General features: G+C 41.1%; 1 protein-coding gene across 18 annotated transcripts in view; it reads left to right on the top strand.

Annotated features, from left to right (window-relative positions):
• Nucleotides 1–15,088, top strand: part of dock3 (dedicator of cytokinesis 3) — a 260,930-nt gene that overhangs the window by 70,564 nt on the left and 175,278 nt on the right. For 17 of the 18 annotated variants that reach the window (XM_034287388.1, XM_029114312.2, XM_029114314.2 and 14 more), the window contains exon 2: nt 11,816–11,899. In XM_034287388.1, the coding sequence (XP_034143279.1) occupies nt 11,846–11,899 (54 nt within the window). In that variant the 5' untranslated portion in view covers nt 11,816–11,845. Of the gene's footprint in view, nt 1–11,815; nt 11,900–12,515; nt 12,529–15,088 lie in introns of those variants that run through there. The other variant, XM_029114313.2, reaches the window with a different exon arrangement.

Raw genomic sequence — 15,088 nt, 5'->3', positions numbered from 1 at the left:
AAGCTCCTGCTTCGGTTGTATAGGGACCTGACAGCCCTTAGCAAAGGACCCAGGACCCCATATTCCCCAAGCACCCTCCACAAGATGCCGCGAGGGACACAGTCGAATGCCTTCTCCAAATCCACAAAACACATGTGGATTGGTTGGGCAAACTCCCATGAACCCTCCAACACCCCGTAGAGGGTATAGAGCTGGTCCAGTGTTCCACGGCCCGGACGAAAACCACACTGTTCCTCCTGAATCCGAGGTTCTACTATCGGCCGTATTCTCCTCTCCAGAACCCTGGCATAGACTTTCCCGGGGAGGCTGAGAAGTGTGATCCCCCTATAGTTGGAACACACCCTCCGGTCCCCCTTCTTAAAAAGAGGGACCACCACCCCGGTCTGCCATCCCAGAGGCACTGTCCCCGACCGCCACGCGATGTTGCACAGGCGTGTCAACCAAGACAGCCCCACAACATCCAGAGACTTGAGGTACTCAGGGCGGATCTCATCCACCCCCGGTGCCTTGCCACCGAGGAGTTTCTTGACCACCTCTGTGACTTCAGCCCGGGTGATGGACGAGTCCACCACTGAGCCCTCATCCTCTGCTTCCTCAATGGAAGACATGTCAGCGGGATTGAGGAGATCCTCGAAGTACTCCTTCCACCGCCCGACGACATCCTCAGTTGAGGTCAACAATTTTAAAATAGTCATTTTTATTTAATTATTCTCAATATTCTCCACTTCATGCATTCGGACAGGCAGATATACAGACAGGTAGACAGACAGATAGAAATACAGGCAGACGGACAGGTAGATATACAGGCAAGCAGATATACAGGCATACAGACAGACAGATCGATATACAGGCAAACAGACAGATATACCGGCAGGCAGACAGACAGAAATACAGGCAGACAGACAGGTAGATATACAGGCAAGCAGATATACAGGCAGACAGACAGATATACCGGCAGGCAGACAGACAGCCAGATAGACAGATAAACCGACAGGCAGACAGACAGTGAGGTATACAGACAGACAGACAGATAGACAGGCAGGCAGGCAGACAGACAGATAGATAGATATACAGGCAGACAGACAGGTTGATATACAGGCAAGCAGATATACAGGCAGACAGACAGATATACCGGTTGGCAGACAGGCAGTCAGATATACAGACAGACAGACAGTCAGACAGACAGATAGATGTACAGGCAAGCTTAGCTGACTAGGATGCAGTCAACCCTGACTTAATCAGGGAGGCCCAAGCTTTGCTGTGTTTGACTTTAGATCTGTGAGTTATAGATCTGTGAGATGTAGATCTGTAAGATGTAGAGGTATGAGCTGTAAATAAGTGAGGTATGGATCTGTCTGAATCTGTCTGTCAGATCAAATCATCAGTACTTACAGATCACAATTCTGACTTTGAGAAATATTTCAAAGAATGAAAATAATTAAAATGTGAAATATCAAAATAGTAACACAATAGCAGTGGACCCCAGAGACTAATTTGTTTAAATATAGTGTGTGTGTTAATGTGCGTGAGATTGTGCGTGTGTGTCTTTCTGTGTGTTTGTATGTTTCTGCATGTTTCTGTGTGTGTTATGTGATGTCTTAGTGCCCCCATCTGTTCTCGGCCAATAACATAATGGATAGTCTGTTCTCAGCCAATAACAAAACGGATTGTCTGTTCTCAGCCAATAACAAAACGGATTGTCTGTTCTTAGCCAATAACATAAGGATTGTTTGTTCTCAGCCACTAATAAAAAGGGAAGTCTGTTCCCAGCCAGTAACAAAAAGGAAAGTCTGTTCTTAGCCAATAACAAAACGGATAGTCTATTCTCAGCCAATAGCCAAATGGATAATCTGTTATCCATTGAAATGTGACAGCAGAAGAGAGTCCTGAGCGCGGTCCCAGCATTTGTGTTTTTAAGGGAGAAGGGAACTGTGTTTGATATTGTGCATCTCCTGAACCCACTCAGGGTGGCCCATCAGTAACAGACTGGCTCAGAGAAAAGCCTAATGAATAGAAAGACCCAACAGATACAGGAAGATGCGTGTGTATTAGAATACCACTAATCCCCTCCAGAGCAAAAAGACAACCCCCAAACAGTCTGCTTACATCAGATACAAACCAACGAGCGTGTGCACACACAGACACACACACACACACACACAAACACACACATCTGTCATTCTATCCTCGTAGGGATGTGATCCCTGACCCAGAAAGCCATGTTCCCTAAATCTAACAATAAACAACTTACAGACTACGTTGACACACAACAACACACACTTCCACATATGACTTCACATGATGCTGACCTGTTCATACCATTACTGTGTCATTCAATTTATTTAGGGAACAAATAACTCTAACAACACCTAATCACAGTAAACAAAAACATGTTACAAATGCATCTAGTAGAGCACCTTCAGTCACATCCAAGCTCCTGTTTCATTGTAACTGGCCGAGACAGACACATCCTAGAATTCAGGCCAGGGTGGCAGAGGGTTTCATTATTAAAGATGAGGCTGTCTTCTCTTATTACTAACTTTGATGTTGGATACTACTGTATGACTTTGCATGTTTGTTGTGTATTTAATGTATTACTTGGCATGCTTGTTGTGTATTTCATGTATATCATTGAAGTGTATTTCATGTATGACTTGGCTTGCTTGTTGTGTATTTCATGTATATCATTGAAGTGTATTTCATGTATGACTTGGCTTGCTTGTTGTGTATTTCATGTATATCATTGAAGTGTATTTCATGTATGACTTGGCTTGCTTGTTGTGTATTTCATGTATATCATTGAAGTGTATTTCATGTATGACTTGGCTTGCTTGTTGTGTATTTCATGTATATCATTGAAGTGTATTTCATGTATGACTTGGCTTGCTTGTTGTGTATTTCATGTATATCATTGAAGTGTATTTCATGTATGACTTGGCTTGCTTGTTGTGTATTTCATGTATATCATTGAAGTGTATTTCATGTATAACTTGGGATGTGCATTGTAATACATTATTAATCTGTGAACTTGTCAACACCACTGAACTTCATCCTGTTGAATCCTTGTGGGTCCTGTTGAATCCTTGTGGGTCCTGTTGAATCCTAGTGGGTCCTGATGAATCCTTGTGGGTCCTGTTGAATCCTGGTGGGTCCTGATGAGTACTACACCATTTGATTTTAACAAGGAAAAGTGCTCCATCATCCTCTGTATTCTGCACACATTGGACCCCTATAAATGTACACATCCATTAGAAGAACAGACTTATTGGTAGCTCTAAGGTTTCAAACCAGGAAAAAACTTTTAGATGTAACTTCAACCCTAACCTCAACCTTAACCTAATCTTCAATCAATCAATCAAATGTATTTATAAAGCCCTTTTTACAACAGCAGTTGTCACAAAGTGCTTTACTGAGACACCCGGCCTTAAACCCCAAGGAGCAAACAACAGTAGTGTTGAATTTTAGTGGCTAGGAAAAACTCCCTAAGAAGGCCAAATCTTAACCTCAATATCCTATGATTTAAATTTTATTTAACCCTAATGCCTAATTCCAACTCAAATCCCTACTATAACTCTTGCCAGCCTGTTCCAACTTCTGTGAATTTCATCATGGCAACTCAAAATGTGACTCGGTAGTGTGTGTGCCCCTCATGTATCTGTATGCACTCCTGACAATGTCTGGGCATGCTCCTGATGACACAGTGGATGGTGTCCTGGGGGATCTCCTCACAGACCTGGATCAGGGCGTCAGTGTGCTCCTGGAGAGTCTGTGGTGCTACATGGCAGCACCAGATGCACCGATATTTAACGTCCCAGATGTTCTGTCTACACATTCTGGCCACATGAGGCCTGGCATTGTCCTGCACCAGTGTAAGGTCTGACGATGGGTCTGAGGATTTCATCCTGGTACCTAACAGCAGTCAGGGTTGGCTAGCACGTGGAGGTCTGTGTGACCCTCCAAGGATATCCCTCCCCAGACCATCACTGACCCACAGCCAAACCTGTCATGCTGGATGATGTTGCAGGCAGCTTGAACTTCACCCCAGCATCTCCAGACTCTTTCAAGTCTGTCACATGTGTTCAGTGTGAATTTGCTCTCATCTGTGAAGAGAACGGTGCGCCAGTGGCGGACCTGCCAATGCTGGTGTTCTCTGGCAAATGCCAGTCGAGGTGCACGGTGCTGGGCTGTGAGCGCAGGTCTCAGTAGAGGTTGCCGGGCCCTCATGCATGTAGTCTGTTTCGGACAGTTTGTTCAGAAACATAGTAGCCCACTGGAGGTCATTTTGTAGGGCTCTGGCAGTGTCCCTTCTGTTCCTCCCCGCACAAAGGAGCAGATACCGGTCCTGCTGCTGGGTTGATGCCCTTCTATGGCCCTGTCCAGTTGGGTAGCGGTCCGTCTCCTGGTATCTCCTTCATGCTCTTGTGACAGTACTGGGAGACAGAGCAAACCTTTGTGCGATGGCATGTATGGATATCAGATAAGGGATGCTCTGACCGCTTGTCACCCTGAAAACTGTGAAGAGTTAGAAAGTTCTTCTTTTCCTTCTTGTCCTCCTCATCTTCCTCCATCCCCTCATCTTCCTAAACCACTACCAACACAGAGTATACAATCAATATGGGATAACTACAGTAAACAATGACAGTATAACCAATAACGGATAAATACAGTAACTAATGACATTATAACCAATATGGGATAACTACAGTAAACAATGACAGTATAACCAATAACGGATAAATACAGTAACTAATGACATTATAATCAATATGGGATAACTACAGTAAACAATGACAGTATAACCAATAACGGATAAATACAGTAACTAATGACATTATAATCAATATGGGATAACTACAGTAAACAATGACAGTATAACCAATAACAGATAAATACAGTAACTAATGACATTATAACCAATATGGGATAACTACAGTAAACAATGACAGTATAACCAATAACGGATAAATACAGTAACTAATGACATTATAACCAATATGGGATAAATATAGTAACTAATGACATTATAACTAATATGGGATAACTAGAGTAACTAATGACATAACCAATATGGGATGCTGGGCTACTATTCATTTTTTTTACCTTTAGCCAAACAAGTGACCAACTAATGACATTATAACCAATGTGAAATAGATTAAACCACATTGGCTACAGCTAATGACCAGCAGCCCTCTGAACATACAACGGTCACCCATTAAGCATTGTTTCCACCACCCCACACAAGCTGCGACACACAAAGGAACATAAGTTGTTCAATGTCCCAGTGCTACGGAAATGACACTAGTGCCGAAGGCTAACTGGCTAGCCATGTGGTCCAGGTCATTGTGGTTGGTTGTTGTCATTGGTTATTGGGACTGATACTTTTAATTGGTCATTGGGATTTTGTTGTTGTGATTGGTTGTTGTGAGTGGTCATTGTGCTCAGGGATCTCAAGTCCTGGACAGAACCATTGTCTCAGTACACCATTACACTGAAACTATTTCTTATTTCCTTGGTTTGACTAGCCAGTCACAGACAAGTTGGTGCTTTGAATTTCAAGCAACAATGACAGCAATGGAGCATTACAAGACAACACAATCAGTCCTGGACCCAGGCTAAGGTTTTCAGGGTGCACTACGGTAACCAAGACAGGAAATTCTAGCCTGGCTGCTCCCAGCAGTAAGAACAGCTGCTATTAGCATTGACAGAGGGACAGATAGCCTGGCTGCTCCCCACAGTAAGAACAGCGGCTATTAGCATTGACAGAGGGACAGATAGCCTGGCTGCTCCCCACAGTAGGGCTGTCTCTACACACTGACAGATGGCTTACCTTGATCCAACAAGGGAGGGAATGTCTATTCTGTGGTTAGGAGGAAATGGTTCAGCATTTGTTTTTTAGCCGTGCCATGTCAGAGGACTTGTTTGGGGGATTAGAAGGGTGGTGTACATACTTATAGACTGTGATTTTTTGGGGGGGTAAAGGGTGTTCTCCCTCCCTCCCTCCCTTCCATAGCCTCCTTTCCTCCCTCTCTCCCTCCCACTCTCTTTCTCTCCTGCCCTCTTTTTCTCTCTCCCCTCCCCACTCTTTCTCTTTCCCTACACCCACCCCTCTGTTCGACCTCCAACAGGGGGTTATTGGTTCACTTCCCAGCCATGCTGCGAGCTGTAGACATAAATCAATATGACAGATCAAATCTGTCACCTGAAAAACAACTCAGCAACCACATTCTACATACAGTTTATACGATAGTTGCAGCAGATTTCAATGTCATGTAGTTTCCTGGATGAATACACTGGGAGACGGAGTACGGGTTTAAAGCACACTGGTGGTCCTTGGTCAAGGAAGAGGCAGAAGATCATACACAGGGAATCAAAAAAGGTCAGGCAGAAGTACAGGATGGTCAGGCTAGAGGCATCGTCAGAAAACAGGCTGAATATCAAACTAGAGTCAAAGGCTACAATGCAGGTAACGAATCAGGCTAGACAAGAACAGGTGAGTACACTAAGGTTCAAATCAGAGTTTACACTATACGGCCTTTAAAATTACTGAATTCTGTCTATATAGAAGAGCTGCAATACTTATATTTAAATAGCCATATAACAGCCTACATTTAAACAACAAACTCTATGATCCACAATTTTTTTTTATTTAAATTAGTCAGCAGAATGAACTCTTCACAATCTTTGTAAACGGAGCATATAGGCTACAACTACAGTAGGACTGTCGCAATTATTAGCCTACATAATTAACTGATCTAAATTATTTGAGCCAGATTGCAATTACTTTTATAAACAACAATCTTATTTTTGGACAATATTTTTATTCCAATATCATGTTTCCAATTAGAATAAGGGATTTTGAGGCCGATGTTAGACGTCTCAACAAATAACATGTGAATTCTGTCCGTTTCCATGGGATGTCAGAGCGTTTGACGGCTCATTTTATAGACAAAAGCATTTCAGCTTATTTGTCATGTCAACTCTGATCGACCTCAGGAAAAGACACTCAAGCATGTTTAAAATATTTTGACTAATATAGTAATTAGAATTTTGTAATTTCCAACCATTCCTAATTAGCTAACGCGCATTAAAATGTATGGATATAAATATATGTTGTCCCATTGCATATTAAACGTTGAAACACATTTTGCTACGTAAGGAAGGCTATTTCAAATTACTAGGCTATTTCAAATAACTATGCTTTTCTGTGGTCTTGCTGGCCTCAGTTGCACAATCGCTTGTTTGTTTTTAAACCGGCCCCGTTATGTCTGCTTCAACTTCGACATTTCAGAGTTGTATGCTGGAGTTGCTGCCGGAGTGCTCTGCTTTTGGTCTGCTTTCTCGCACCACGCTTAGTCACATGACCAAACAAAGATATGAAGCATATATGTCTATGACATCAGCCCATCTACTGTTCTATTACCTATGGGCTTTATGACATCAGCCCATCTACTGTTCTATTACCTATGGGCTTTATGACATCACCCCATCTACTGTTCTATTACCTATGGGCTTTATGACATCAGCCCATCTACTGTTGTATTATCTATGGGCTCTATGACATCCCCCCATCTACTGTTCTATTATCTATGGGGTAGCCACTCAAAGAAAACAGAGGAAATGTTGTTTTTCCAAAGCTGTTTTTCATAGTGTCCATAAAAAACGTACTGAACATTTTCTACTGTAGATTTTTGCTGTGTAGATTATGTATTTTGACAGTTGTGAGTGTATTTTCAGTGTATTTTCAGTGCTTTCAGAGAGTGTAGAAATAAGCCAGTGACTAACACAGCAAAATCCAAAACAACATAATTAAGAGTTGCTTACTAATACAAACACATTAGAGCTGCATAAATATATTCACATTACATTAACAAAGCTATATTGCTAAGTATGTATCGGACTCTGCCTGCTAATCTGGGTTTTTAACATACTATAATCATCATTAGAGATTAACCTGTACCGGGCTTAGCATGATGCTGCCATGGAAACAGATTCAAATCTATAGAGAGGAAGAGAGAAGGACAGATACAGAGAGAGAGAGAGAGAGAGAGAGAGAGAGAGAGAGATGAAAGGAGGGAGACAGAGAGATTATTATTATTATTATATTTTGCAATTAGAAAGACAATATATGAACGTAACCCCCTAATTTTAAATGATTTTACTCATACTGTATCTCAAATACTTTTGTATGGCAGGGAAATCTGGGGTCCCCTTAACAATTTCTATGGTACATCTTGGGACAAAACTACTCTATCCATCTTTATCTAAAATGCTTACTCTTGGCAAAATGCAATCAAATGTAATAAAAACTTCAATGTTACAAAATCCTAAATAGAGATATCAAGTTAGCACAACACCTTGTATACATCTAAGAATATAAAAAAGAAAGCTACACACCCGATTCATAAAAAGTTGGGACACTGTACAGTAAAAAAGGAATGGAATAATTTACAAATCTCATAAACTTATATTTAATTCACAATAGAATATAGATAACCTATCGAATGTTGAAAGTGAGACATTTTGTAATGTCATGCCAAATATTGGCTCATTTTGGATATCATGAGAGCTACACATTCCAAAAAAGTTGGGACAAGTAGCAATAAGAGGCCGGAAAGGTTAAATGTACAGATAAGGAACAGTTGGAGGACCAATTTGCAACTTATTATGTCAATTGGAAACATGATTGGGTATAAAAAGAGCCTCTCAGAGTGGCAGTGTCTCTCAGAAGTCAAGATAGGCAGAGGATCACCAATTCCTCCAATGCTGCGGCGAAAAATAGTGGAGCAATATCAGAAAGGAGTTTCTCAGAGAAAAATTGCAAAGAGTTTGAAGTTATCATCATCTACAGTGCATAATATCATCCAAAGATTCAGAGAATCTAGAACAATCTCTGTGCGTAAGGGTCAAGGCCCAAGTTATTATCAGCGCTCAGTTCAGAAGCCTGCATCTCTGATGGTATGGGGTTGCAGGAGTGCATGTGGCACTGGCAGCCTACACATCTGGAAAGGCACCATCAATGCTGACAGTTATATCCAAGTTCTAGAACAACATATGCTCCCATCCAGACTTCGTCTCTTTCAGGGAAGACCTTGCATTTTCCAACATGACAATGCCAGACCACATACTGCATCAATTACAATGTCAATTGGCTGAATGGAAGAAGGATCCGGGTACTGAAATGGCCAGCCTGCAGTCCAGATCTTTCACCCATAGAAAACATTTGACACATCATAAAGAGGAAGGTGCGACCAAGAAGACAGTTGAGCAACTAGAAGCCTGTATTAAACAAGAAAGGGACAACATTCCTATTCATAAACTTGAGCATCTTGTCTCCTCAGTCCCCAGACGTTTGCAGTCTGTTATAAAAAGAAGAGGGGATGCCACACAGTGGTAAACATGGCCTTGTCCAAACTTTTTTGAGATGTGTTAAAATCAACTTATTTTTCCCTTAAAGTGATACATTTTCTCAATTTAAACATTTGATATGTCATCTATGTTGTATTTTGAATAAAATATTTAAATTTGAAACTTCCACATCATTGCATTCTGTTTTATTCACAATTGTACAGTGTCCCAACTTTTTTGGTTTGCACTAACAATGTACAGACTCAGTGACCATAGAGAGAGGACGGCATAAAAAAACAGGGTTGGTCAGAGAAGAGGTCAGAGAAGAGACATTTTGTCAACACTGTGATTCAGGAGAAGTAGAAAATTAGCCACACTTCCAGCTCCACTGCTCTAAGTATGTGTCAATTAGAGATATCTGTTTCTTGATATTATTACAAGTTATTACTTGTTTTATGGAACTATCTGTTGAAGAGAAAATTTGCTTTCTCTTGGGTGAAAATGTGGAAACAGTGGACCAAGCAGCTGAATATGTCCTCACCTTTCATTACAAAGAGAAATAACAGCACCCAGAATGTAGATGTTTGATTATTGTTATTTACTTATTTATGTTTATTCTCTGTAAATTTGTCAATATTATTTGGTATACTGTTTTATTCAATTTGACTGTGCTTTTATTGTTTCATTGTATTTGTTTATGTACTGTATCACTATTGATACCTTAACATGTTTGCTTTGGCAACAGTGGCAACCATCCATTCATGCCAATAAAGACCTATTGAATTGAAAATTGAATTGACAGAGAGAAAATGACTGAGAGAAAGAGTGAGAGAAAGATTGAGAGAGAGACAGCGAGAGAGACTGAGAGAGAGCCTGAAAGACAGTGAGTGACTGAGAGAGAGACATAAACTGAGACAGAGAGAGACAGAGAGAGAGACAGAGACTGAGACAGAGAGAGAGAGACTGAGACTGAGAGAGACAGCGACTGAGAGACAGAGAGAGAGACTGAGACAGAGAGACTGAGACAGAGAGACAGAGACATTGTCATTTGTGTCTTGCTACTATGAGGAAAGTACATCCTGTGAAGCACACAAAAGGAGCACAACAAAACCGAGTGGACCCACCCAGATTCATGTCTTTATTTTCACTCATAATTTTCAATTGTAACCATTTCCAAATCTTTCCACCACTTTACAAATGTTTCCAATGCCAGTGATTTAATGTTGAAATTGAAAATTGAGAGTAAGATTAAGATATGGCGCTGAGCCTATTGTTCATTTAAAGCAGAGGTGTCCAAACTATTCCACGGAGGGCCGTGTGTCTGCAGGTTTTTGATCTCTCCTTGTAATTGATTGACTAATTAGGTTACTAATTGGTTAGATTCTACCCTCACCTGGTTGTGTAGGTGTAAACTGGGAACCAATTTAGAGGAAAAACAAAAAACCTGCAGACACACGGCCCTCCGTGGAATGGTTTGGACACCCCTAATATAAAGGAATAGTTCACCCAAATTACAAAGGGCACTGTAGGTTGGTTATCTATAGGGTTAGTAGACATTGAGTCATTCAGGTCAACCAACCATTTAATTGTACATTCTGAGAGCGTATCTCATTTTACAGTTCAATATTGTAAATCATTATTCTGATTGCAAATGTATTGATTTGTTCTAAAAATGACTGATCTCCAGGCTTTAATCCAGACACTCCACTAGGTTCCATTGTTTGGTTAAAGCAGGGCAGACTCAACAGGGGTCCTCTGTAACCTCTCTCCATCCATCCCAGACCTGTGTTTTTACCCGAGCATGTATCCTTAGTAGTATTGTGTGTTATCTTGCTGTCAAATACACCAGATGTAATGAAGCTCCCCAAACTTGTACTTTAAAGTCTTTCGCTGTTTTACATCATATATGGTGGGATAGAAAGGGAAAGAGAGAGAGGTGGTGGCTGGGAGATATCAGAGTAAAGACATGGAAAACAGACAAAGGCGACCAGGCCAGCCCGTTCCTTTTGGCCCAGGACAGTGACTGTGACAGTAGAAGTGATGTCTTGCCCTGAAGGAACAGAATTAATGTGACATGACCTGTATAGGACAAGTGTTGCTGCTCGTTCTCTTTCTCTGAATCTGAGAGCTGGAGTGAAGAAATTTAAGACAGACTGACTGAGAAAGACAGACAGACAAGATGAACACAGACTGACAGACAGAGAGACATACAGACAGACTGAATTATTTTAATGAATTTTATTATTTTAATTACTTTAATTCAAGTCCCTGTTTTCTCTGGAACTGGACCTGCGTTTTGATTCCTGACAGATTCCTGACAAAATATCCCTGACAGCTCTGATATGCTGTGGGTAGCTTGTGTCTTTGTTGCATTGCATGTGGCTTGGTTTGTTCTCTGAAAAGTCAAAACTTAATCTTAACCTTCTTTATCTTTATCTTCTTTATCTTTCTTTTCACTTTGCCTCTTCAGTGATCTGCACCTTTAGAGGGACGGTAACGCATGGCTTGGCTTTGGAGATCGGTGAGACAGTCCAGATCCTGGAGAAATGTGAAGGTCAGTTTATTCATTCAGATATTGGAGAAATGTAAAGGTCAGTTTATTCATCCAAATCCTGGAGAAATGTGAAGGTCAGTTTATTCATTCAGATACTGGAGAAATGTGAAGGTCAGTTTATTCATTCAGATACTGGAGAAATGTGATGGTCAGTTTATTCATTCAGATACTGGAGAAATGTGAAGGTCAGTTTATTCATTCAGATACTGGAGAAATGTGAAGGTCAGTTTATTCATTCAGATACTGGAGAAATGTGATGGTCAGTTTATTCATTCAGATACTGTAGAAATGTGAAGGTCAGTTTATTCATTCAGCTACTGGAGAAATGCAAAGGTCACTTTATTCATTCAGATACTAGAAAAATGTGAAGGTCAGTTTATTCATTCAAATCCTGGATAAATGTGATGGTCAGTTTATTCATCCAAGTCGTGGAGAAATGTGAAGGTCAGTTTGTTCATTCAGATCCTGGATAAATGTGAAGGTTAGTTTATTCATCCAAATCCTGGAAAAATGTGAATGTCAGTTCATTCATTCAAATCCTGGAGAAACGTGAAGGTCAGTTTATTCATTCAGATACTGGAGAAATGTTAAGGTCAGGTTATTCTTCCAAATCCTGGAGAAATGTGAAGGTAAATTTATTCATTCAGATTCTGTAGAATGTAAAAGTCAGTTGATACATTCAAAATGTTAGATATATACAATACACACAGAACCATCATCTCTCATACTTAAATATCAAAGTACATGCAGAACCATTATATTGCATACGCAAATATCACATTACACATAGAACCATCATATTGTATACAGAAATATCACATTACATGCAGAGCCATCATATTGCATACAGAAATATCACATTACATGCAAAGCCATTAGGACTATTACATACAGGACCATCATACCACATATCATTGTATTTCTGCAGAAACAGGAAATGTGAATTAGTATGTGTATATATACAAAGGAATATACAGCTCCGGAAACAATGAAGAGACCACTGCACCTTTTTCTTTCCTTTCCAAAAAAGTTGAAAAGGAAGGTTTTGAGTTAGGAACAAAAGTGTTAAATTTGCAGGGGTCTCTCATCTTTTTCGGAAAGGAATGATAAAGGCGCAGTGGTGTCTTAATTTTTTCCGGAGCTGTATATACACTGCTCAAAAACATTAATTAAGGGAACATAATCATCACAGTATAACACCAAGTTTATTGAACTTCAAGGATATCAATCTGTCCAATTAAGAAGCATAAAGGATTGTGAGTCAATGTCACCTGTTTTAGTGCATTTGAAAGTGTTAGAAATCAGCCATGTTGTATAATGGTTGAAATAATGATCGCATACCTGGTCGTCAAGGGAGATAGTGATTCTGTTATATATTACAGCATTAGATTATCTATTGTTCATGAGGTTACAGACACGTTACAAACCTGGATCTCAGTCGTACCTCTAATTTATAGACATCCCAACCTGGAATACACATCACAGTACTGTAAGCCCATTGGCTAAATACATTGAATGGATGTGACTTCCTGTGTACGGATAAACAGATGTTCTGTTGTAAACTAAACATACACTTCAACAAAAGTGAAATAGGTGCACTGGAGAGGCATTAGCAAGACAACCCCCAAAAAGGGAACAGTTATGCAGGTGGCGGCCACAGACAATTGCTCTCTCCTTATCCTTCCTGACTGATAGCATGAGGCAGTACTTGCAGTCCATTCAGGTAGTCCAGCTCCTCCAGGATAGCACATCCATACGTGCTGTTGCAAGAAGGTTTGCTGTGTCTCCCAGTACTGTCACAAGAGCATGAAGGAGATACCAGGAGACGGGCCGCTACACCAGGAGAGCTGGACAGGGCCATAGAAGGGCATCAACCCAGCAGCAGGACCGGTATCTGCTCCTTTGAGCGGGGAGGAACAGAAGGGACACTGCCAGAGCCCTACAAAAGGACCTCCAGTGGGCTACTATGTTTCTGAACAAACTGTCCGAAACAGACTCCATGCAGGTGGCATGAGGGCCCGGCATCCTCTACTGGGACCTGCGCTCACAGCCCAGCACCGTGCACCTCGACTGGCATTTGCCAGAGAACACCAGCATTGGCAGGTCCGCCACTGGCGCACCGTTCTCTTCACAGATGAGAGCAAATTCACACTGAACACGTGACAGACGTGAAAGAGTCTGGAGATGCCATGGTGAACGTTATGCTGCCTGCAACATCATCCAGCATGACAGGTTTGGCTGTGGGTCAGTGATGGTCTGGGGAGGGATATCCTTGGAGGGTCACACAGACCTCCACGTGCTAGCCAACCCTGACTGCTGTTAGGTACCAGGATGAAATCCTCAGACCCATCGTCAGACCTTACACTGGTGCAGTGGGCCCTTAGTTCCTCCTAGTGCAGGACAATGCTTGGCCTCATGTGGCCAGAGTGTGTAGACAGTTCCTGGATGATGAAGGCATTGATGCCATTGACTGGCCCTCACGTTCCCTAGACCTGAATCCAACTGAGATCCTCTGGGACGTTATGGTGCATCCGACACCACCAAGTAGTGCCACAGAATGTCCAGGAGCTCATGGAGCTGCTAATCAATAGGTCATATCTTGGCATATGGTATAAATACTTTCTGTCATTAAATACCCATATCTTTCATATCTTGACATAGTTTTTAACTGCTTACTGTCATTCCATACAGCATATCTTTCATAACTTGGCATATGGAATAACTGCTTACTGTCATTCCATACAGCATATCTTTCATACCTTGGCACATGGAATAACTGCTTACCGTCATTCCATACACATATCTTTCATATCTTGTTATTTGGAATAACTGCTTACCTTTCATATCTTGTTATTTGGAATAACTGCTTACCGTCATTCCATACACATATCTTTCATATCTTGTTATTTGGAATAACTGCTTACCGTCATTCCAAACACATATCTTTCATATCTTGTTATTTGGAATAACTGCTTACCGTCATTCCATACACATATCTTTCATATCTTGTTATTTGGAATAACTGCTTACCGTCATTCCATACACATATCTTTCACATTCAGTTCAAGTTTTATCCAGAATTGGTTTCATGTTGTGCAATAAGGCATCCTTTACAAAGGCATCCAAGTATACCCTTGAACTAATGAATAGGCTTATCTTAAACCTAATCCCCTCACCCCCTAACTCTCT

The sequence above is a fragment of the Esox lucius genome, chromosome 17, assembly GCF_011004845.1.
Source record: "Esox lucius isolate fEsoLuc1 chromosome 17, fEsoLuc1.pri, whole genome shotgun sequence".
Classification (NCBI taxonomy): domain Eukaryota; kingdom Metazoa; phylum Chordata; class Actinopteri; order Esociformes; family Esocidae; genus Esox; species Esox lucius.
This window is presented reverse-complemented; position numbering and strand designations above follow the sequence as displayed.